At 61.5% G+C, this 24,321-nt stretch overlaps 1 protein-coding gene across 3 annotated transcripts in view; it reads right to left on the bottom strand.

The window, feature by feature from the left end:
- Window positions 1–17,130: 17,130 nt before the first annotated feature.
- The window catches only part of ZFPM1 (zinc finger protein, FOG family member 1), a 65,108-nt gene continuing 57,917 nt past the window's right edge, over window positions 17,131–24,321 (bottom strand). For all 3 annotated transcript variants that reach the window (XM_036924220.2, XM_057492972.1, XM_036924222.2), the window contains 5 exons: window positions 23,269–23,475; window positions 19,653–19,886; window positions 19,351–19,446; window positions 19,120–19,266; window positions 17,131–18,936 (listed from right to left, as the gene is read on the bottom strand). In XM_036924220.2, the coding sequence (XP_036780115.2) occupies window positions 17,279–18,936; window positions 19,120–19,266; window positions 19,351–19,446; window positions 19,653–19,886; window positions 23,269–23,475 (2,342 nt within the window). In that variant the 3' untranslated portion in view covers window positions 17,131–17,278. The remainder of the gene's footprint in view (window positions 18,937–19,119; window positions 19,267–19,350; window positions 19,447–19,652; window positions 19,887–23,268; window positions 23,476–24,321) is intronic.

Here is a 24,321-nt window from a genome sequence, read left to right as displayed (position 1 = left end):
CCCTCGCTCGCTCCGCCCTCTATCCGCTTCCTTCCGGCCTCCGCGTGGCCGCCTCCGTGTGACCCCGCCCCCGCGGCGCGCGCCCGCCAGAACCTGCCTAGGCGCAGGCGCCGCCGGAGGCCCCGCCTCCAGTTTGGGCTTTGAGCCCGTGCGCGGCCTGCCGCCTGACGACGGCTGCGCAAAGGGCTTCCCGCGACGCGCGGTCACGTGACGCTCTTTGGCGCGTTCGCGTCCCGGGCGGGGAGGCAGGGGTTGTGCCCTGACTGGTTTGATATCCCAGCAGGAATTTAGTGGTAACGCCTCCGAGGGACGGAAGAGCTCCCAGCTCCCACCTCACTGAACGAAAGCACCCAACACAAAATTAGACATTTTTGAGATACTGGGTTTAAATGTCAAATTATAAAGTTTTAACTATTTCCTAGGTAGGACTAGAGGGCTCCCGCACTATCATATATAATCAGCTCAACACAAAATTAACCATTTTGGAGATACTTAGTTTAAATTTCGAAGCTTAAAAATTTTAAACTATTCTCGCTTTCTTAAACGTAATCAGCTCCTTACAATAATTAATCGTTTTGAGATATTGAGTTGAAATATCAAAGATTAGACTTTTTAACTATTTAGGTGGTTTAAGTCCGGGGAGAGGAAATCCCAGGGCAAAAATACCTCTAAAAACCAAAATCAGTCAAAGGGAGAAAAAAAGTTTAAAACCCGTTGTTTGCAAACTGCAATCCAGCGCCGTCTCTCTCCCCTGCTCCCGGAGGAAGCAACCAAGCAAGCCCCTCCCTTTAACCTCTCAGGTTCAGACACGCCCCCAGTTGCCCAGGTAATTACCCACTGACATGGAGATAACTTCTCTCCACCCCTGAAGATATGCAAATGCACCAAAGCCAGGCGAGATATTCTGGAAATGTTACCATTTTAACCACAGGTGGGAATAAACAGCAGTGCATTTTACTACATGCAATTAACTTAACAAAATGCAGCCTTTCCACGATCAGAAGGGCGTCCCCAGGTCTCCAGCTTACCTAAGGCCAGGGTGGAGAAGAGGCGCTGTGCTCTCTCCGCGGGAGAGGGGCCCACCTGGAAGGGTCCTGAGCTTAGCTGAATGCCCTGCTGTACCCGCCTTAAAGTTCGTAATCATATTTAAACTAGGGGCCCACAATTTCATTTTGCATTGGACCTTGCATATCACGTCTGGTTGAGCGGCTGGCTAAAGCTTTGGGGGATGCTGAGTGAGCAGGCCTTTCCCACACAGTCTTCCTCCAAGAAAACCTGCCCGAAGCTCGAAGAAGAGCTCTCCTTGGAGCAGCCCCCCACCTCTCAGCCCACGAGCAGAAGTGTCTGGCACACAGCAAAGCTGAATGACCTCATAGATGTTTGGCCATGTTGTCTGAATGAACGCACCAGGGAGGAAATGAGAGCATTCACAGGGAGTTACCACACGGCCTGGCAACGCAGCACCTAGGTACACACCCCATCAGCTGATGATGAATAAACAAAGGATACTATTCAGTCTTATAATGGAATGAAGTCTTTATAAGAAGAGACCTCAGAGAGATACCCCATCTCCACCTGGTGAGGACACAAAAAGGTGGCGTCTTCTGGTCACAACCGGAAAGGGCTCTCACCAGAACCTGACCCCCGGCACCCTGATCTTGGACTCCAAGCCTCCAGAGCTGTGAGAAATCAGGGGCCGCCGTTTAAACACCCCCAGGTCTGTGGTGTTTGGTTGTGACCGACCAAGTAGACTAATAGGTTCCATTAACATGAAACACCCAGAACAGGCAAATCCCCAGAGAGCAGATCATCGGTTACCAGGGGCCGGGGAGGGACCAGTGGGGTGACTGCTGATCATACCGTTTCTTTGGGGGGAGGACAATGCCTGGGATTAGGTAGCAGGGATGGGTGTGCAACTGTGAATATACTACAAACCACTAAATTGGGCCCTTTAAAGGGGTGAATTTCAGGGCATATGAATTATACCTCAAAAAAATAGTTATTTCTTTAAAAAGGAAAAGAAGCAAAGGCAGGACAGGAGGAGGGACAGATGCAGGGTGGGAGGACGAGGAGGAGGCAGGCTGAGAGGCAGGCAGAGCGGGAGGGGGCAGGACTTCCGTCCAGATTCTACCTCCTAAATGAACCTCGAATTGTCCTCCCTTTTCTCTGCACCCCTGCGCCGCCTGCCAGGATTAATGCCACCGCTCCAGCCCCGGCCCAGCTCCCTGCTCTGTCCCTGCCCCTCACTCCCCATCCTCCCCCCTACTCCCACAGCCCCTTCTCTGTAATTCCGGGTCAGTCCCAGCCTCCCTGCCCGGGCCTGAGGCCCCTCCGGCAGCAGCTCGCGTCACTCCCAGACCAAGCGCAACGCCGTGAGCAGGACGCAGCCGCTCTTTAGGACCCGGCCCCGCCAGCCCGGCCTGCCAGTCCTTGCTCCCAGAACACTATTCCCATTTCCCTTTCACCCGGCTAACTTTTAATCCCTCCCCAGGCCTGCCCGTGGTGGGCCTCCAACCAGAGTCCTGTCTGTCTTGCATCTGGGCCGCGAGCACCTGCAGGGATCACCCGGGACTCCGAGTTGCTAGTCCATTGGGTTGGCAACATCTGCAGTGTGTGCGTATGGGGCGTGGGGGAATTTAGGAAGACTGAGAAAATGGCTGAGGCGGGATCAGAATCTTTAGAAGCCACGTGCCCGAATCTAAACACCACGGGCTTAGCCACTGTGCTTTGAGCCAGAGACTGTGTGAGGATGCAGACACGTCCCTCTGAGCCTCACTCCTCCTGCTGCAAAAAGTGGGGCTACTCACACCTGCTGTCCTATCTCAGGAGGGAAGGAAGGGGCAGCGAGATGGCAGACACCGTGTTTGTAGGCTCCCGAAGCCCAGAGCTCTCGTGGCGTCCCTGGAAGGCAGCCCCTGGCATGATCTCCGTTTTACAAGTGGGGAGATGGAGCTGGGATTTCACCCAGGTAACAAGACCACAAAACCCCGGTGTTTTGCGACATCGTGAAGGGTGGTCCCAGATTATGTTTCTCTGGCTGTGACTGTTGTGTAAGAGAGATGGAAGCGTCTGTTTTATCCAGCCCTGGTCGTAAGGGTCACGTCACTAGCAGCCAGTCCGATGCTAACTGGCACGTTCCCCACCCCACCCCCCGCCCCTGCATTCAGTCTGCTGACGGGCACGGTCCCATCCAGCAGGGGCCACGGGAGCAGCTGAAGCCACCAGGCTGCATTACCAGGACTTCCCGCGTAGGGGAGCTGCCACCCCTGGGCTATGGCGATCTGCATGGCTGTAATCCTGGAGCACAGCGTCTGGATTGAATGAGGGTGGTGAGCGTCGCTGCTACAGCCACTTTGGGAAATGATGTTGCCTCACTAGAGCAGCACCCTGTGACCAGCCTTCTCAGGGGGTCCCTGGGTCTGCAGCAGCGCCTGCGGTTTCTTGGAAGTGCACATTCTCCAGTCCCACCCCAGACAGAACTGCTGCATCAGAAACGGGTGGCCGGGCTGCCAGCCTGCAGTTTAACGGGCCCCAGGAGATTCTGACGCTCCGCGGGGTGTGAGAACCTCTGGACCCGGGACTCCCTGCCCACGGGTACCAGGAGACATGAATGAGGATATTGGTAGAAGATCTTTAGTAATAACTGAGAGAACAAAGGGAAAAAAATCCAGAAATGGCCCGAATGTTTATAGGCCATTGTAATGTTGCACAATATTTACAATGTTGTAATTGTTGAAAGTTGTGATATAGTAACCCCAAGGGTACATCATATACAACATCTATACATGGGTGGAGCTGTTTTCTTTCCACTGTGCAAAGTTGCTTCCAAAGAGGAACGAGCCAGGGGGAGCTATGGGAGGCCCCTGAGCGGGGCAGGAATGTGGAGAAAGTGGCATGTTGGTGATTTTAAAGCCCCTATCTGAGAACTCCCACATCTGGGTCACCTGTAGGTCTGTTGTTTTTCTTCGTGGTTTTCAGTGATTTGGTTCCTTTTCATAGCATGCCTTGTACTTTCTTATTTGATGCTGGACATTGTGGGCACATTATTGTGGGAATACTGGGTTGGCATTCTTTACTGCCAAAGAGGGTAAAGCTTTATTCTTACAGGCACGCTGGGTCCGGTTAAACCTTGCATCTAGGCTTCACAAGGGCTGGTCTTATTCTCAGAGTGTGGCCCGTACTCCCGGGCAGACGACCATCTGTCCATCTGTGCTCTCAGAGGAAAGCCCCTGCCCTGGCTGCCTGGCCTCCATCACCATGAGCTTGAGCCACACCTGTTTCTCCTTGGGCCGTGCTGTGGCTAGTCGCTCAGCTCCTGCCCTCCTATGCGCTCTTTTGACTGGCTCTGTGGTTTTCCCTGGCTGGGGCAGCTTAGAGGCTGGCCACAACCCGAGGGGGTTTGCACTCAGGACTCCAGGGGTTCCTCTCAAGCCCCAGCTGGTTTGAGGGCCCCCGTCTCCTCAGCTCAGCAAGGCCGTTTGCTGCCTTCCGTCCCCCCACACTAGTGGGGGAAGCCGGTAGGGTGGACATGAGGTCACCTTGTCGGTTCCCTTTGCTCAGAGGTCGTAGTCCACATGTCCTGCCAGTATTGGCTGCCCTCCAAATGCCTCAATATGTATGTACATGTGTGTCCAGCTTTCATTGTCTTTAGACACAGGGGCAGGGGTCAATACAAGGGGTTCTGTCTGGAAGCATCATTTTAGGAAGGCTAATCTTATTGACGGAGTGGGAGGGGGCGGCATAGCGGCGGGGGTGTGATGCGGGTGGCGCTGGGGGGGACCAGAGTCTTACTTGGCCAAGGGGGCGGCCGCCCGTTAGCCTCTGCTGCTCTCTAACGATGCCAGAAGGGGGTGCGCCAACGCCGGTGTTCCCGGTACCCTGGGTGCTGGGCTCCGCAGTCCTGAACCGGCGGGGCTGGTTGTGCGCTCTGGCTTCTGGGGCCTGTCAGCCCCGCGCATGGTCAGGTCATTCATTGCAAGGATGGCAGCTGGAAGGCATGGGTGGCCTCAGGCTCCTGGGTGTTCAAATGCCATCTATCTCCCACACTTGCTCACAGCCCCGTGGAGAGGACACAGGTGGGCGCACGGACATGCACATACACATTCTATCATCCTTACCCAGAAGCTCCTTCGGCCTCACTAAGAAATTAATGGAGCACACGTTTCTTTTCAGTTTTTTTCTGTTTTGGGAACCCACTTATTCCAGATGGCTGTGGGCCTTGGCAAGGGGCCCCCACCCTGAATCAGTGAGAGGGTGGGGCTGTGTTCTGTCCACGAAGAGCTCCTGGCACAGGACCCAAGGCGAGGAAAAGCCCTGTGTGCGTGGGGCTGGGCGGCAATGCAGGCGATTGCTGCTCTGGGGGCCGTTCCCTGTCCTAGAGGGAAAGAGCCCTCCTCCCCGCCCCCTGCCCCGGGGCAAGGGCAGGGGGAGGTTCTAGCCCAGCTCTGCTTCTTGTCCATGGCAGGGCTACAGTAACACGTGCCGTTCGGATGGACTGAGGACTCCGTCAATGCACGACACTCGGCCCAGCGCCTGGGTGTAGACAGTGGCCTCTAAGTCCTATGGGTCACTCACTGCTGATTTTGTTTATTATTGTTAGCTGTGCAACTTTGGGCACCCTGCTTTCCCTCTCTGGACCTCCGTCTTTGCTTCCACGAGACGAAGGCCTTGGTGTAGATGGCTTTGTGGCACCATTCCACACTGTTTGATTCTGTTGTCCCAAGGACACTGGTGCCTGTAGCTTCTCCTGGAAGGCTGCGGGATCAGGCAGCGGGTGGTTTCAGCACCAGCGAGGGAGGACAGCAGCCCGGGAGCTGTTCCAGGAGCTGCATTCCCCGGCAGAGCCATCCAGGCGAGTGGAGCTGGGAGTGGGCCAGGTTAGCAGCAGCCAATGGTGAGAGATGGGGAAGTCCTCAATCCTCCAGGCCCAGTAGAGCCTTCCGTGTGAGGGCAGCCGTTCCAGGCAGCCCTGGTGGGGAGCTGGGGTACCACGTCTGGGGGCACAAGGGGCCGCAGCCTGCCAGGTGTGCAGTGTCCTCTGCCACCCTTTTCTCCCCATCAGCCATCTCCTCTCTGCACTCACCTCTGTGGTCCTGAGCTCAGCCCCATCCTGGAGGTCACATTTTGGGGACCAAGCCAATGAAAATGCCACTCAGCTGAAACTCGGGTACAGATGTCCATAGCAGGGTTGTTTGTGATTTGCCGAAAATGGAAACAATCCAGAAGTCCATCCACAGTCCACCGCACGGGCACACCTGGCAGCCTGGTTCCCTGGTGGGTGTCGCACAGCAGTGGGAGGGGGAGAGCTGCAGTCACACAGCGGGCTGTCTCCCAACGTGGTGGCTGAGCCGAGGTGCCAGCACAGACAATTAGGTGTGGTTCTGGTTACAGGAAGCTCGCACACAGGTGCGATAAAGGGGGATACAAGCTGCAGAAGTGGCGGACCTTCACCCAGGGAGGGCAGGGGTGATGGTCACCCACATGGTCACTTTATTCATTCAATCATAATTTATGTTGTGTGCCTTTCTCTGTGTATATTACCTTTCAAGATAAAAATGCAGAAGAGAATGACAGGAGGGGTCACTGTGGAGAAAGGCTGGTATGCAGGAGGAGGAGGGGGAGGTGAAGGTGGGCAGAGCCCATGAGGCGGCGCAGGGTGAACATGGCTGCTGGGCTTGGTGCATCTGGAGGGGCTGCTGGCCTCCAGCACACAGCGGCCATGCTGGGATCCTGGGGCAATTGTCCCCTCAGCTGAACAGAAAGGGAGGCTCATTTTCAGGAGAGTGACAGGCTGGGGCCCGTGTGGGTCTGCGTGCAGGTGTCCGTGAGCACAGCTGGGCAGTGTGTGTTCTGTGCACTCGTGCACACAGGCATGTGAGAGTGGACTGCGTGGGTCTGTATTTGTAGTACAGACACCTGTGTTGTGGGTGTGAGCGAGCTTCTGTTGTGCTGTGCAATTACGTACAAATGGGTGTGTTTGGGGCACAGGGTGTGTGTGGGGTGAGTTCAAGTGTGTGTCCATGAAGAAGTGTGTACTGGGGCCTGCTGTGTTTGTGCATGCCGATGTGGAGCTCGGTCCGTGAGTGGCTTTGTGTGTATGTGTGCTTATGTGTTTGTGTTCCTGTGTATTGGTGTGTGTGTGGGAGGTGGTGGCTTACATGTGTGTGCACATGCCTGGGTGCACATGTGCACAGGCATGTGCTGTGTGTGAAGTGTGTGGGCAGTGCCCTCAGAACCTCTTCTCTTCCAGCCCTTCCCTCTGGGGGCCACAGCGGGACTTGCACAGGTCAAAGGTCTTTGAGGGCTTGGTGTCCCCTGCTAGCAGACATGGTGAGCCCAGTGGGCCTCAGGGGACAAGAGCCTTGAGCTTCCCACTGGTCCCCCTGTCCTCCCTGCTCAGGACGCACTCAGCCACTGGGGACTCTGGCAGAGATGTCAGCAGCCCCACCTCGGTCCAAAAGTGGACATTGTGGGCTTCTGGGGGGCCACGTCCGTCTGCTGCCTGCTCTGGCTCTTCCTGGTGGACCTCAGTGTGCAGCTACAAGGCAGCCTGCAGCCTCCCCCTGCCCACCTAGCTGTTGGACTCAGTCACCTTCTCCGTCACTCTTCTGTAGGTGCCCAAGGTCCTCTACAGGCTCATGGGGACTCTTGCCCCGGAGCTCCCTACCCCCTACCCCTGCCCAACCTGGAGGGCAGGGAGGCTGAGCAGAGGCAGCCCCATGGGCCGGGCAGCTGCCCCTGGTCCCAAGTCTCCCCGGCTTCCTGCAAGCAGGTAAGGAGGCCTCTGGAGTTTGGGGGGGCAGGTAGGGAGCCAGAGGTGGGGAGGGCGGGCTTGGCTCAGAGGCAGAGACGGGGTGGGCGGTGCGAGGCACAGCGGAGGAGAGGGGCTGTGGGGGGAAGTTCAGGGAGACCCGAGGTGACCAGGAGGAAATACCTCAAGTTGTCAAGGGAGCATCTGAGGCAGGGGCGCCGGGCTTTAAGGGCTTGCACGGAGCTGGAGAATGCGGGGGCTCCCAGCTGCCCAGCCTTGAATGGAGGGAGCAGGCGGCAAACCAGTGGGGTCTGAGTGGAGGGGCAGGTCGGCCTCAGGTGTCAGCAGTGGCCATTTGTCACAGTGGCCCCAGGAGCGGCACAGGCACAATGCTCTGGCCTAACCAGAGGCCCCCTGGCTACCCAGTTGGACACCTGCTCCTTTCCCAGATGGGGCCGTAAACATTTAATGTCGGTGATAAGATGACCAGCAACAGTCGGAGAGCTTGACCCACAGTGACCGAGTGGCAGGTGCGTCTAGAAACGCTGGTGTTTTCACCTTGGCAATAATGCCCTATCATTTTCCCAATCTACTGCCTACCCGGCCCCACCACCAAGCCAGGGAGAGTGGAGACAGCACTGGCATGCTCCAGGCCTGGGGCACAGCTGGCTGTCTCCTGGTGAGCCTCACCCACCATCCTCCAGCCACTATGAGGCACCAAGCTTGGGTGTGACAATGATTAATGCAGGTTTTGACTTCAAGGAGGCTTCTGTCCGGTACAGAAGTAAAACCTGCACATAAATAATGACCGTCCATCGTATTAAGTTAGGTCCCAATGGTGAGAAAGGACCACAGAGTTTCTAGAGCTCTGGATCAGGGTGTGGGCAGGGTCACTCTCCCTTGGGGGCTCCAGGGGAGGGTCCTTCTTGCCTCTTCTGGCTTCTGCGGCTGCTGGTAGCCCTTGGTGTCCCTTGGCTTGTGGCCACGTCCCGCTGCCGTGGCCTTGGCCGTCACGTGGAGTTCCCTGTGTCTGTGTCCTTCCTCTTCTAAGGATTCTGGCGACTGGACCAGGGCCTACCTAATCCAGTCTGATCTCACCTTAACCCGATCACATCTGCAAAGACCCTATTTCCCCATAAGGCCATGTCCACAGGTGCTGGGGTTCAGGACATGGTGTGACTTTTTGGGAGAAAGAGTTCACCCCACCTCAGTCCCCAAGTGAGGTCATTTCAAAGGAAGGAGCCAGTGCTCCAGCCTGTTCAGGCAGAGCAGACAGGGACTGGCGCTTGTGTCCTGAGAAACAAGCAGGTTTAGGTGGGGAGATCCCAGAAGGACACCCCAGGCAGAGGGACAGTGACAGGGTGCAGGGCGGAGCAGGTGGGGCTCAGGGTCGGGCCGGGGGGAACAGGCATGCTCCTGTCGCTGCCTGCGGCTCTGTCCTTGAGCCCCGGTCCATCAGCACCCTGCTTCCTGGCTGTGCGGTGGAGCGGGTCTGGGTGTAGGCTGTCGGCAGCAGGGTCTCCCAGGGAGCGGACTGCTCATGGCTGGGCCGTGCCGTGGGGTCAGGGCAGCAGTGCCACCAGCCAGAAGCTCCTGCGGAAACAGGAAGACCCTTCTCCTTCGGGGAAGGTCAGGTTGCACGGGGACCCCCCCAGTTCACACCCACCCGGAGCCTCAGATGTGCCCTTATTTGGGATAAGGGACTTTGCAGATGGGATTAAGAGAAGGGTCTTGAGATGAGGTCATCCCCGGTCAGGGTGGGCCCCAAGTCCAGTGAGGGTCCTTGTAAGAGACACAGAGAGGGAGCAGCAGCGAGCGTGCAGAGCCTGCAGTGTGACGTGTCCATGCACCAGGGGTCCGAGGAGCAGCTGCCACTAGCAGTGCTGGGAAGAGGCCTGGAACAAACCCTCCCCCAGAGCCCTCAGGGGGCCCGGCCCTGTCCCCCTGGATTTCTGACTTCTGGCCCTAGGACTGGGAGAGAAGGGATTCCCATCGTAAGGCCCCAGCCTGTGTCCCGGGGGAAGGGCCCTGAGTGGAGAGGGTCTGGAGGTGGGGAGAGGCGGAGGGCTGCTTCCGGGGAGTCTTGAGGCCTGGCTCCACACCCTCCAGCATGCCCAGAGGGGCGATGGCGCCTGCAGACGCCTGTCCCTGGGCCCGGCAGGATATGGAGCAAGACTGCCTCTCCTCCGGCCCCCCAGCCCCTGTGGCTTCAGTCCTTGAGGCCCTCTGCCTGAATGCCCTGCAGCCAGCCCTGTCCCCGCGGGCGGAGTGCCCAGGCATGCTGTTGTGCCCAGCGGTGCCCCTCTCCACCTGCCCCTCCACCCTCTATGTTCTCATGCGCACAGGTGTCCCCCACTTTCCTCAAATACACGCCAATGTCCCAAGGCTCTGGCGACTCAGCGACTCGGGCAATAATTTGAACATGGTCTGTTTTTCTCTTTCGTGGGACAATCTGCTGAATGTTTAACACAGCAATCCTTTGGCGGTTGGTCCACTACCACCAAAGCCCCTTCCCAGAGAGCTGTGGCTCGGCACAATCTCACCAGTGGGCCTCTGGGTAGGAAGGACATTTCTTTTCCTCCTGGCGAGGTAATGTGGTTGCCTACCTGAGCGCATCTCTTGTCTGTGGAACAGGAAAGGGGTGGGTGACGATGGCTCTGCAGGTGTGGGCTTCTCTGAAGCTCTCAGGACAGAAAGTGTGTGGTCAGCATCCGTGGGAGACAAGAAGGCAAAGACAAATGGCCTGGCCATTGTGTAGGGGGCCCTTGCAGGACCCAGACCCTCTGTGGGGAGCTTCAGGTCCCACATGGTTGCAGCCTCCTGTGTTCATGGCAGTGTCTGCTGTGGGCTTGTTTGCTTTTTAAGTTGGGGTTTTTAAACACAATGAAATGCACCGTTTCACCTCTATGTACATAATAAATCCTAACACATCGCAGTCATGTTTTAGTTTGGCATCTGACTTCTAGAAAACTTAAGGAGAAGGAGACTGGTTTTCTGTTTCTGTGGGCTTCCTTCCGTCCTGCAGACGCAGGTTCCCACTGACATCACTTGCCCTCATCCTGGAGAACTTCTAACTTGGTGACAAATTCATGTTCTGATTTTGTTTATCCTAAAACGACTCATTTGCTGCCTTGCTGGAAGGATAGAATTCTGGGCTGGCAGTGATGCCATTTCGCTGTCTTCTGGACTCTGTCATTTTCTGAAGAGTCATCAGCTGTTGTTCTCTTATGTGCCTGAATGTCAGCATCTGTTTTCTCTGGGTGAGTGACTTTTACCCACGCATGACTGTGAGGTCCTGCATCTGCCATTCAGAAGATGTTAGCTCACTGAGTCACACAGAGCTTCCAAAGAGTGACAATTTTAATTTAATTCAAATTCATTAGTATCTCCACTGATCTCATCAGAGAAGTCTAAATATTGAGGAGCTGTCAAGTGAAGAGATATAAGCTTCCCAAAGTTCCAATTTTCACTCGAATGCATCTATCTTAACACTGGCAACAAATACCATCCCTTGTTTTTCTCAAAGGGACAGGCTAACCATTGTTTTTTTTGGAGACGTCTGTCTAACATCCAAGTCCGAGTGACCCTGGTCTTGTCATCCATCCTTCTGATTAAAGGTGCTCCTTGTAAACATCGCATCTCAGCTGGGGCTCTTCCTCAGGCAACAGTCGGGTATTTTCCAGGCCATCATGCGGAATATTAAGAAAACTGTGCTCACTGGTTGAGATTTAATAAAATTAGTTATTTCATGTGTGCGTTTTACTGTGAGATTGGGGTGGGGAGGATCGGCATGGGCTGGGGCTATTGTCTTGACCTGTGAGAAGGGTGCCTACTACACCCGCCTCAGCTTTTGTGCCATTCAGGCAAATATGGATCAAAATGGGGTCTTGCAGACCTTCTGAAAGGGTTTGGGGGCTCCCTCGGGTCCCCTGGAGCAGAGGCTGAGAACAGCCGATGTGAGCATCACGACCCCATTTACTTCGGGTTTCCCACACTTGGAAGGCGAGTGAGCTCTCACGGCTCCCCCGAGGGGCCCTAGGACGAAGGCCTGCCCGCAGGGGGATCACAGACATGTGGCTTCCAGCGAGTCGCTCACGCAGGGATCCTTGGGGAGAGGACTGCCCCGGGTGCTCCGAGGCGGCACCGGCCCATGGCTGGTGGGAAGCACGGCCGGGTTTGTCCCAGGCGACCCCGTGTCGGGAGGCCGGCTACTCTGCGGCCCTGGCCAGCCCTCTGCCCACGTTCGGCCCTCTGGAATGGCTCCCCAGATCAAGGCGCTTCGGTTTAGCGACCTTGATCGCCCCTGCCGTGTGAGGACACACACTCACAGGTCCTGGGGATCAGGACGGGCCAGCTTTGGTCTGTTTCCCAGCGCACCGCCCAGGGCCTGGCGTCTGTTCCTACACTGGCTACCTGTGCGTGAGTCCCCCATTGCGCGCGCACCTTCGCGGGCCGGGCCCTTCCTCTGGGCGCTGTGGCTAAGATTCTGTGCCGACTCCCGGAGCCTCCCCTGGGGCGTCCAGACGCGGTTCTGTAGGGCCTCCGGCTGCCTCTGGCTCAGGCGGGACTAGCGCGGCGCCGGTGTCCCCCACGCTGGGCCCGCTGCGATCACCAGCATCCACACAGCTGTAGGGGGCCTGCGGGGCCTCCGTGTTCAGCGTTCAGCCCTCTGCGGGGGCCCCGGCAGGCAGGTGGGGCGCGTGCGCGTGCGCGTGCGCTGCGGTCCGTGCCCTGAGCTCTTCGGACTCAGAAGACACCTGGAGGTCCCACAGAGAGTGGGGGGAGCGGCGGCGAAGAGACGCAGACGCGGTTCGGTCTGGATGCCCGCCGGCTGCAAACGGCCCTGCTCTTTCTTGCCCCGCCCGCCGCGCCCCGTTTCCCGCCCGGCTAAGGGCAGGGAGCTGGCGATCTGCGGGCTCCGGACGGGGCTGCTGTCGGGGTGACCGCGCCATGGCGCGCAGTGGCAGGGGCACCATGGACCCAGCCAGCCTTGCCTTTGCAAGGAGCTATGCCCTCCGGGGGAGAAGCCCGGTCACGGTCGGGCCTCGGAGTCCCGGTGCACCCGCGGCACGCAGCTGTCAGGAAGGGGAGCCCCCGCCCCTCCTTCCAAGCGCCCTCGGCACCTTCCCCCGTAGCCCACTGGGCCGGGGTTGCCCCCGGCGAGGCCCAGCCGTTAACTAACCAAGGGCCTGGTGGAAAGCCCGGGCAGTTCTCCTAACAACAGGCAGCTGGGGCAGAGTCAGCCGGGGAAACAGCCGAAGTCCAACACGTGTTGGGGGACCCGCCCCGCGGGGAAGCACGGAGGGGGAGGGCGAGCGACGCTGCAGGCTCCGGAAGACTCGCTCTTTCTGCCGGCTTCGCACCTGGGGGCGGGACGCCGCGGCAGCGCTCGGCGCAGGCGCGTGTGCGGGGGGCCGCGGGCTGTGCCGCTCACCGTGCCCCCCGGGCTAGCGAGAGCCTGGGCTTCCGAGGGCCCCTCCGCAGGCTGGGGAGCGGCAGGGTGGTGCCGCACATCGGGAACGCGGGGCTGGCCCACCATGTGCTCCGCGAGGGGGAAGCGACGGTCTCGCCATCCCACGCCAGCTCCCCGGGCTGAGATCTGGGCCCGGGCCCCTCCCCGCCGGTCCCTGCCAGGCTGACAAAGTCCCCTTGGCAGGGCGCCGCCTGCCCCTGTCAGGCTCATAAGGAAGCCCCAGCTGGGTCGGGGCACCTGCCCCGCAGGTCGTTCTCGAACTCGCCAGAGGAAAATCTGCTGGGGGCTGACGAAATGCAGAGCCCCTGGCTCCGGCCCTCTTCAGTCTGGGAGGCCCTGGAACGTGCATTTTCCACGGCCTCCTCCATGATCCCTCCGCGGGCGAGGGGCTCTCGGGGAAAGGGGCCGCAGCCCGGAGAACCTCTGCTGCCCTCGCCCGGGTGGGGGAGCTGCCAGGCGGAGAGAGAGGCCCGGGTGAGGGGCGGGCCTGCAGCAAGGCCAGGCCGGGTCTGGGGGCACCCGGGTCGCAGACGGAGGGCGGCTGTGTCCCACGCAGGCCCCGTCCTCCGGCGCCCCGCCCACACTGGGCGTCACCGCTGCAGCTCCTCCCCTTTCGGTGGGACGGACTTGATTCCATCCTGCGAGCCTGTGCGCCCTCCGCGTTCTCCCACGTCCACCTCCGGGTTGGGACGTCCCCGCTCCGTCCCTACCTGCCTGGCCCAGCCTCCCTTGAAGCCCCGTCCCACTCCTGCCTCCTCGGGCGGCCCGGTGAGGTGGCAGGCTCCTGTCACCGGCCCGGCAGGCGTCCACATAAATGAGTCGCTGCTGTCCCCTGGTGTCAGAAATGTCCACCTGCAGCGATTTCTGGAGCCAGGCTGTCCGGGGCCGCGGATGGCAATGACCCGCGCGTGGGCTGTGCCCAGGACCCTGGGTGCTCCGCCGGTTAGGAGGAGATGGGGGTGGACAGTGGCCTTGAAGGTGGACCGTGTGCTCTGGGTGCTGAGACGCTGCGACAGCGTCACCTGGTCAGAGCTGGCTCCAGGGAGATGCACAGCGAGGAGGGACGGCTGGCAAAGGGCACAGACCAGTGGGACAGCGGGGTGCAAGCAGGAGCCCTGGGGTGGACGGGCAGGGCTGGCTTTGGGCAGGGCCAGTCAGCAGTGGGGCCTGAGTTGGGGAGGGCCTCGCTATTTGGCTGCTGGCCCTCTCACTCCCTGGTGCCCCTCCCCAGCGCCAGGCCGTGGGTGGCCCAAGCACCTGGGAGGCAGTGGTCGCTGGGGGCGAGGCTGGTGGGAGAGGGACAAAGGGACAGGAAGATGGAGCCGGGAGATCCTGTGAGCACGTCACCGGGGAGATGACCAGGCGACGAGGTGGAGAGTTAAGGAAGGTCCCTGAGCGGAGGGCCGCAAGACAGGAGGGGCAGCCCCTCCCCGGGCAGGCTGAGCTGGGTGCTGCAGGGCATGGTGGGTGACCAGCGCCCGGGGGCCGCTTCTGGGCGGTGGGAAGCCCTGAAGGCCTGAAGCAGACGTGAGGCCATGTGGCTCTCAACCACCCCCAGCGGCGGCTCTGGAGAGCAGTGGCCAGTCCACTGGACCGGGCGTGGCCAGGTCTGGGAGGAGCGGCAGCCCCTCCGAGTGGCAGAGCCGATCAGTCTCAGTGATGGGTTTGCAGGTGGCAGTTCAGAGCCAGTCCAAAGCCGCAGACCTGGGGCCAGGTGGTGGCTGGCAGGCAGCGAGGCGGGGTCATCGAAATCATGAGTTGCTTGACAGTGAGGTGTGCGAAGAGGACGGCAGCCCTGTCGCTGCTTGAGGGGCAAAGGGTTGATGGTGCTGTCTGCGTTGGTGTGGGGAGAAGACACAGGGACAGGAGGTGCGGCTGCGTGGAGATCTGGGAGCATGGTTTCCTGGAGAGGGGGAGCTGCCTTAGAGCTGTGGCTGGGACAGCCGGGCAGGCAGGCAGCAGGTTCTCAGGGTAGTGGGTGGCCTGAGAAGTAGGCAGAGCCCCTGAGGGCGTCTGCAGGGTGTGGGAAACCCGGGTTTGCAGGGGGAGAGCCCTCTCTGATGGGAGGGGTAGGGCACGCAACCCCCCCGGGAGCGCCCCCAGTCCCCTCCCCAGGCTCTGCTGCAGGCCTGAGTGAGGCATAGCTGCCCAGGAAGCTCCAAGCCAAGCCCCGGGGGGACCCCCGGGCTTGGCAGGGGGCAGTGGTTCAGGTGGGGAGCGGTAGTCACAGGTCAGCTCTGCTTCCTGAGCTGCGCTCTCAGAAGAGGCGATGGGAGCAGAGCACACCCCCACCCCACATTTACAGGCTCCGTGCAGCCCCTGTTCCCACAGCCATTTGTGAGGGGGTGGGTGTGGCTTTCAAGGCCCGACGGGTGCTCGCTGCCTGCCCATCTGCTGAGTCTCTGTTGTGCTTTTCCCCTTTGAGCATCTATTACTGATTAGAAGCCAGGAACCTGATGCTTCCCAGCACCTTTCTTAGAAATTTCTTTTTAAGTTTATTTATATACATTAAAATTCACTCTGTGCTAGGTGTAACTTTTTATGACCAGCATGTGTGGCCATCAGAATAACGTGTGCCTTCATTCAGTGGTCTCAGAGGCTGGGACTCTACCTCCCCATTCAAATTCATGCAGAACAAGGCAAAGGAGGGGCAGAGTGTGCGTTTGTTACCCAACCCAGGAGGCAGAGGCCAAGATGCTCTTCAGGATCAGGGGTGGGTATGAGGTAGCCTCCCCTGGAGCCCTCACCTGATGCTGGGGCTGCCCCCCAGCAGTGGAATTCCTGACCATCCAGTGGCCCTGCCTGGTCAAGCCCTGGTACACAGGGCCAGCTCAGGGCAAGCAGGATGGGGCAGGCATTGGATGGGCAACGACGGGTGGGCCATGGCTGCACTGTTTCTGCCCGGCTGCTGCTCCTTAGCCTGCCACCCCAAGAGGGCTGTGTGGGATGGAAACTTGCCTTGAGTGGGGTCAGTGATTCTGGACGGGTGGCAGAAAACACCTGTTATTTTGAAGCAGAGAAAGGTCAAAGATCAGAGTTCACTTTTATCCACCATAGCCTGATAGGTAAGGTTGTGTTTGGAAAGAACATCTGCTACTTCAAGCAAAGTTGGAAAAGGACTGATGGGTGCATGTTTTAGCAGGAGCACCAGCAGAAGGGTGCTGCAGCCACCCATCTGCCAAGAGGCAAGACCACAGCTGGACTCCTCTTGCTGGGGTTGGCCAAGCATCGTCCTGGTCTGGCTGGGGCAAATGCAGCCCCCACAGTGCCAGCAAGGCAGGCTGGGTTTGGGGTAACCCCGTCCCTCAAACTTACTGCAGCTGTGCTATCCCCAGGTCAGGATCTGGCTTCTCTGGTCCCAGGGATTGCTGTGGGCTGTGGTGTCCTGCCACTGTCTACCTTCCCTGATGCCATCAGCTGCCCATTCTCTCTCCTCCCCATACCCATCTTGGCAAGCACAGGGCTGGGCTTCATCCTCCCCAGGATTCTCCCATGCCTGGAATCCTCAATGGTCTGCGACCAGGCAGGTGGCAGCCAGCCTCCAGGACTGAGCAGGGTGGGAAGGCTGTAGGATTAAGCCCTTCCCATGGGGGCCAAAAAAGAGGTTCTGGTAAGATCCTGGAGGAAGCAGTGGGTCAGGAAGGGCAGTGCCTGCTCCCCGTGCCCAAGTGGGTCCAGAGCAGCTGGCAGGGAGTGGTTACCAGTTTATGCTGTGCATCAGACTGACCTGTGGCCACTAACGGTGAGTCTGGCAGGTGGCCTGGTCACTAGGGACTGCGGTGGCCTGTGCGTACGGTGAAGGTGCGTCTCTGGGTGCTGGGTGTGCGGAGTGCCCAAGTTCCCGCCCCGTGCGCCCCCAACTAGCGGGGGCCCTCTGCTCAGAAAACGAGGCTGCTCCACTACTGTGCTCATCAAACTGAACTTCTTTATTAAGTGCCGAGGGTCCAAGCGGGCGCCGCCCCTGCGCGCCGGTGCTTGGTGCGGTTCCCAGCAGCCGGTCTCTGCCGGGAGCGGCGGGGTGTGAAGCAGCCGGTCGGTCTGTAGTGTGGCGGCGCTCACTTCACGTGCTCGGCCGCGTGCGAGGAACAGTAATACTTCTTGTGGGCGATGAAGGTGGACAGGCTGCTGAACTTGATGTTGCACAGGCGGCAGTGCCTGTGGTTGCCTTGGGGCGCCGTGGCCAGCGCGCCCTTGTCCGAGTGGGAAGGGGGCGGCGGCGCGGCCTCGGGCGATGGGCTGCCGTGGTCTGCGCCGGAGGGCGGCTCCTGGCCATTGAGGCCGTCGCGGGGGGCGGCAGGCGAGGGCGTCCGGGCATCCGGCGGAGGCTTTCCCAGCAGCAGGCCGTGCGCGAGGCGGAAGTGCTCGACCAGGTCGCCGCGGACCAGGCCGTTCGGGGGGCAGTAGGGGCACGCGACGGCGGGAGCGTCCTCGGGGGCGGGGCGCAGGTGGCGCGGCGCGGCGGGGCACGAGAACTTCTTGTGCGCCAGGTAGGCCTCGAGGCTGTGGAAGCTCACGCGGCAGGCCGTGCACTCGTGGTAGTCGGCCAGGGCCGGCAGGGGCGCGGGGCCGGGCGCCTGGCGCCGCGGCTTTTTACTCAAGTCGATGGGGCCGTCGGCGGCGTCGGGGCCGCTTCCGCTTCCGGGCCGCGGAGACGCTGACGCGAGGGGCACGGGGGCGGGCCCAGCCGCGGCCGGGGCGGGGCCTGGCGCCAGGGGCGGGGCGGACCCGGCCGCGGGCAGCTCGTGGAGCTTGCGGCGCCTGCGCGTGCGGACGGGTGGCGCGGCGGACGCGGGCGTCCCGGGGGTTCCGGCGGGCGCGGGCCGGCGCGGCGGCGGGTCGTGGCGCGAGGCGCAGTAGTAGCGCTTGTGCACCGTGTAGGTCTCGTGGCGGCTGAAGCGGATGTTGCAGGCCTCGCACAGCGTCCGGCGGGGGTCCTCATCCTCGTCCGCCCCGCTGCTCGGGCTCGGGCTGTCCTCGCTGCCCCGGCCGCCCGGCTCGGCCTCCGGCGTGGTCGCGCCCCCCGCCCCGCGCCCCGCCTCGTCCTCGCTCGCCCCGGGCCCCGGCGACGAGCTCGCGTCGGCCTCTTTGGGCGGCGGCGCGGGGGGCGCGCGCGGTGGGGCGGGGGGCGCCTTGGGCCTGCGCGCGGGGGGCGCGTCGTCGGGCGGCCGGCGGCCGGAGCAGTAGAGGCGCTTGTGCACGTAGAAGTTGTTGACGTTATTGAAGGTGATGTCGCACTCGAAGCACGTGGCACCCTTGGGGGCGCCCGCGAAGAGGCCGGCCGGCTCCCCCGCGCTCGTGTGCAGCCGGCCGTGCACCAGCTCGCACATCTTGGCCAGGATCTCCGAGGCAGGGGGCGCGGCGGGGAGCTGCGGCAGGAAGAGAGCGCCCTGCTCGCCCGTTCCAGGGCTCCCTGGAGAGGGGCTGGACGGCTCCGTCTTCACCCGGGCAGGGCCAGGGCTGCGCGGCGACGGCGTCCGCGACCGGGCTACGGGCCCGAGCTCGGGCTCATCCGCAGGCTCTGCCTTGATGCTCCTGGGGGCCGCGGGCGGCTCGCTGCCGCCGCCGTTCTGGGCGGCCGTTCTGGTCTCTCCGTTGGTGGCCTCTGCCTGGGCCTTCTTGTCCAGTCCTGGCGATGGGTTGGGTGCCAGGGCCGTGTCAGCGGAGGCCAGGGCGCCGGGCAGGGCGGTGTGCTGCTGGAAGCTGGCCAGACTGTCTGCAGGGAGACCCCAGGGGCCACACTTAGGGGCTGGAGCAGGACCTGCCTGGGCCAGACCTGGGGTAAGAGGGGATGTGAACGGGGAGCTGGGCTGGGCAGAGGAGGTAGAGAGCCAGGGTGGAATTCAGCCCTGCTGCCTGGTGGTCCAGCCCCCTCGCTTCCCAGTCCTCAGGGGCTCACCTGGGGGCAGCTTGGCAGCTGGGTGCCCGGTCCCTGGTGAGTAGATGTCAGCCTTGGAGCCTGGCTGGCAGACCATGTGGCGGGTCACCAGGTGGCTGTAGAGAATGTCCCTCGTGGTGGAGATGAAGCCACAGCTGTGGCAGACACCTGCGGGCCAGCTGTGGTATCAGGGCTGTGGGATAGCCCTGCAGACCCACCCCTTGTGCCGCCCACTTCCCTGCCCCCACCTACCACTCAGAGTGTCCGTGTGGACCTTGAGGTGCCGCTCACAGTTGGCCTTGGTGGTGAAAGCCGACAGGCAGATCAGACACATGAAGGGGCGTTCTCCTGGGACACAGGGCTGAGTGAGGGGCCTGCTCTGGGAGCCCAGCTGGCCGTCCAGATGGCTAAGGTGGGCCACGTGCTCTGGGAGCCCGTGCGATGTGGCAGGCTGACCATGTAGGCACACTGGGGCACCGTGTGCAACCCGGGGCTGGGTGCGCCAGTGGGGACACACGCTATTACAGAGGGTGGTGGGGGTCCTGGGGCCTCACCGCTGTGGCTGCGCATGTGGATCTCCAGGGAGCTGGCGCTGGGACAGCTTTTGCGGCACTGGGGGAAGGGGCAGACGCGCTCGTTGGGGTAGGTTTCTTTGGGCTTCTCGTCGGCAGCCACTGCGGCAGGAGAGCCGGCACTCTGCCGGCTGGCACAGTAGTAGAGGAGGTGGGCTTGCAGGTTCCGCTCACTCCGGTACCAGATCCCGCAGTCCTTGCAGGGGAAGACGTCTTCTGTGGGTCGAGAGGCGGGCGCAGCCTGAGTGGGGCATCCCAGCATTAGAGGGGGGCGTCCTGCAGCCCAGGCAAGCCCCGGGCCCCTTGGAAACATGAGCTTGTGCCCTGGCTGCCCTGCTGGCCTCCACCTTGAGGAGTGAGGAGGCTGGGGCCTTTGCCCTGTCACTACCCCCCTTTCATTTGGCCCTTTAAACTCCTGGGTCTCTAGGATGCACGGGACCACACGGGTGGAGCCCTAGCAACCCCACAGGGCAGCCCCCATGCTGCCTCCCAACAGGGAGCCCTGCAAGATGCTGGGGCCTCAGGGGTGTCCCCCGGAGTGTGGACACACTAGTGACCGTCTGCAGGGGCACAGCGGGTGTCTGTGATGTGGCTGTGTGTGTGACTAAGTAGGGGTGAGGCATGGCATGGGACTATGTGCCGAGTGCCCGGGGTAAGCATGGCTGTGCGCAGCCTTGGGCGGGCGGGGCAGGAGCTCGGAGGTAGAGCTGCCCTGTTTCTCCTGGGCCCCCTACCCGGGTGCTTCCCTGACTGCATGGTGGGGTTTGCTGAGCTGACCAAATTTACCCCACACGGACTGCCTCTACCTTTCCAGTTTATAGGAGTTTGGATTGCAGTAGTGGTCCTGCCAGCTGACGAGGGTCTGTGTAATGGGTGCTTCGCCAGTTCTCTGTGTCTTTATAGCAAAATGTCAAGGAACGGTCTGTTCGTCTCTGCTGCTGCTCTGCGGCCAGCTGCCCCTTGGCTCGGGACGGGGGAGGGCTTGCTCTGTTCCTGGAGCTTTAGGTGGAACTGGGGGGCCTGGACTCCTGAGCTGGGCTTTGGGCGTCTCATTCAGGGACCAGAGTGCCCCCTGGTTTCCATGACTGCAGGTGGGACATGTTCCACCCGGCGGCTCCTCTGAGGCTGGTCCCGGGTCTCTGGTTCTTCTCCACCCCAGGAGCCTCCAGGTTGCCACCTTTGCCTCCCAAGGAGCTGAGGCACCTGTCTGGTGAGGTGGCCACACTCCATGCCATTGCACCTGCAGCTTTCCTGGCTCAAATCCCTTTCTGTGTTTACATATGTTTCCCAAGTTCCCTTCCTCAGGGGCCTCAGGGCAGCTCTGTTGTCTGTCAGCCGAGACCTGAGCTGGAATCGGCACCCGCCGGGCATACTGGTGGGTCTGCTTTTCTGTCTGCACGGTCAGCACTGGATGGCCACTGGAGCCCCGGCCACAGCCCTGAATCTTAGTGAGGATGGTCATGGTCCTGCCATTCTGAGCTGACCAAAGGCCAAGTCCTGGGTGGGTGCAGCCCAGGTGACCTGCATAAATGCCCGGTATTACCATTGCCCCCATCTCATAGTTGGGAAACACCGAGGCCCAGGGTGGAGAAGTCTCAAGAAGTAAGCCGGTATGGCTGATGCGCTCCAGTTCTTAAGGCCCTTCCAGTGCACCCAGGCCGCAGGCCCTGGATGTGTGAACAAGACATCCACCAACCGTGGCAGTGCCCTGGGGACAGGGCAGCTTGGGGCGAGGCACTGAGGTGGAAGCCTAGGATGAAGGGAAGGAAAGCCTCCCAGCACGTGGGTGTGCCTGCAGCCTCTGCTGGAGCAGCCCAGACAGGAGGTGGGAGGCGGCCCTGGCAGGCTGGGTCCCCAGGACTCGACCATAGCCCAGGCGCCACTCCCCAGGGCGAGTCTCTGGCTCCCTGCAGATGCACCTCCCTGCCCTGGGTCTCTGAAGGGCTTTCCCAGGCTCCTTTCTCCCCTGACACCTCCATATGTGGGCAGGACCCCATTAGTTCACTGCTGCCCTCTTCCCCCTGGCAGCACTGGCGTTCTGCAGGGCAGTGGCCCAGCCCCTCCCCGTGGGCACCAGGGGTGGACCTCATATCTGTGGTTTGTCCCCTGCCTCCCACTGTCACCAGAGTCTCTCTCCCCGGGTCATTTCCACCCCTGCAGAAGTGCACCAGCCTCAGCTGGGTCCCAGCACCGCACGCCTGAGGGGCTTGCTTCTCACTCCCGGCTCGCTCAGCACAACCACTGTGGTCAGGGTCACGGTGACCTCCACGCCGCCCAGTTCAGTGGGCATTCCTCTGCCCTCAGACCAGCCACAGCCAGGACACAGTGGATCCCACTGCCCTGGGCTCTTCCTGCCCCCTGACTGGAGCATCTGCAGGTCCCGTCTCTCCCTGGGGGCCTGTGTGGCCCCAACACGTGCCCCCAGCCTCTGAGGTCCCACTTTAGTGTCTGACAGGCATCTTGGGGCCAGCATGCTCGTGGCGGGCTCTTCCCGCCTGCCTGGGGTGGATGTCCACCCAGACGACATGCCGAAGCCCCACCTCTGTCTCCACCTCTGTCAAGCCGTCATCACATTGAACTTGTTCTGAAAGCTCACTTTTCTGCCAGTTTTGCAACCTTACTGTTACCACCTAGCAGCCAGGGTGATTTTAAAACAATGGGACCACACCCAGGCCCTTCCTGGCACCACTGGGGGAGATCTGCCCCCTGCGGGCTTCCTGCTGCCTCGCCCCGCAGCCATCGGTGCTTCCTGGAGAGCATGTCGTCCTGTGTGAGTGGCTTTCCTGAGCACCCCCGTTGACGAAGGCCCTGCCACCATCTGACCATGTCACCACGTCCTTGGTGGGGTGTACCCATGCCCAAGGCTGCGGCCACCCGGCCAGAAGGTCACCTGTGCCTCTGAGTGGTGGGCCCCACTTTGGCGACCTCGGTGCCCGGACTGACCGACTGGCTCAGTGTGGTGTCAGCAGCGTATCTGCGGGGCAGGCGAACCCTGTTGCTGGCTCAGAGGGGTCCTGAGGCTGAGCGCTGAGGTGGGAAGTGGGTGGCAGAAAACCTTTCTACTCCAGGTGTCTCACCAGGGTGATGCCTTTGCCCCCGGGGGATGCCCGGCCTGTCTAGAGATGTTTAGGCAGTCACAGCCGGGAGGTGGGGGTGGCACTGGTGTCTGGTGGGCAGGGGCCAGGCTGCCACTCAACATTCCCTGCGGGGCGCCTGTTGGAAATGCGAGGCTGAGAAATGTGCTCCGCCCACCCTGCTGTCCCCGGGAGGGCACGGGGTCAGGCTGTGCCTGCCTCCTGGGCCTCCCCCATGTGTGCTCGAGCCAGGGGCACATGGCCACCCTGTCCCCGGTGGCCCCCTCCAGGCTTCCCGTTGGCATTCACAGGCCCAACTGCCCTTGCTCATGTACTGGCTGCAGCTGGCAACCCTCTGCCCCTCGTCCCCCTCCTACAACCCCACTTTTGAGCCCCACGGTGCACCTCTCCTCTGCTTGGATGCCAGTGGTAACAGGCCTTTATGGGCCTTGAGCTCTGGGCCCCCCGTGCAGTCCCGTGGGGCTGCACTGGCGCTGCCCCAGGCTGGGTGGCCGGGCACTCACTGTTGATGACCGCGGTGGCCAGGATGGACGCCATGCCGGCCTGCTGGGGCAGGAGCTGGATGTCGCTGTGGGTGGGGGCTGGGTGCGTGGACTCCGAGGACTCCTTTGCGGGGTGGCGGGGGGCATCGTGGGGCTCAGCCACGAGGAGTGTGCTCAGCAGTCCGCCTGCGGGCACCGGCTTGGTGAGCCTGCACCAGAGGGCTTCATCTGCAGGGTGAGGCACCCGTGACGGCAGGGCCGGCAGCCCGGCTCACCACTGCCACCCTGGGAAGACCACCACCTCATCCCTCTGACCCCTCAGGGCCGCCCCACCCGGATAAAGGTTTTGAAGCCGGCAGTGGGGGATGGGGCCAAGGGCAGGGAGTGGCCAGCCCTGGGTCACAGCTGTGACTTCCGGCTTCCTTGGCAGCCATCCTGCCTCCATGGGGCAACTGGGTGGTTCCCGGACCTCCCTGCCCTGTGCCCAAGCAGGAGGGCCTCAAGGGCAGCCCACACTGCTGCCCATTTCCCAGAGAGGGTGGCGCGTGGGACGCGCTCAGGGTGCCTGGGGAACCGTGGCCAGCGCCATCCAAGCCCCCCGCAACTCCGCGGGGTGCGGCTGTTCCTGCGGTGGCCTGCAGGGGGCAGCCTTGGCCAACAGGAGGCCCTGGACCACCTCAAGGCCCCATGCCGAGGCTGCCACGCTAATGTCAGTGCCCCAAGGCCCCTCGCCTGCCTGCGCAGACTCAGCTGGCTGCAGCCCTGCTGCCCAGGCCAGCGGGAAGGGGGGCCGGGCAGCGCCAGCCAGCCCCTGCCCTTGCTGGGTGTGCAGATCCACGGCTGGCCGCTCACTGCCACACCAGGCACGCTGGTTCCTCTGGCTGTGCTCAGTGTCCCTGGAGCATCCCTTGGTGGGAAGGAGGGGCTGCCCCACGGAGGGGGAACCTGAGGCACACAGGTGCTGTGCTGACCCCGGTCACGCAGTGGACGGCAGGGCAGGACGGAAAGCCCAGGTCCCTAGATGCTGAGCTCAGGGTACCCTCTGCACCCACCCTGGGATCCCGAGGCCCCCAG

The sequence above is a fragment of the Manis pentadactyla genome, chromosome 15 (assembly GCF_030020395.1).
Source record: "Manis pentadactyla isolate mManPen7 chromosome 15, mManPen7.hap1, whole genome shotgun sequence".
In the NCBI taxonomy this organism is placed as follows: Eukaryota; Metazoa; Chordata; class Mammalia; order Pholidota; family Manidae; genus Manis; species Manis pentadactyla.
The sequence above is the reverse complement of the archived record's forward strand: the minus strand, read 5'-3'. Positions and strand labels throughout refer to the sequence as shown.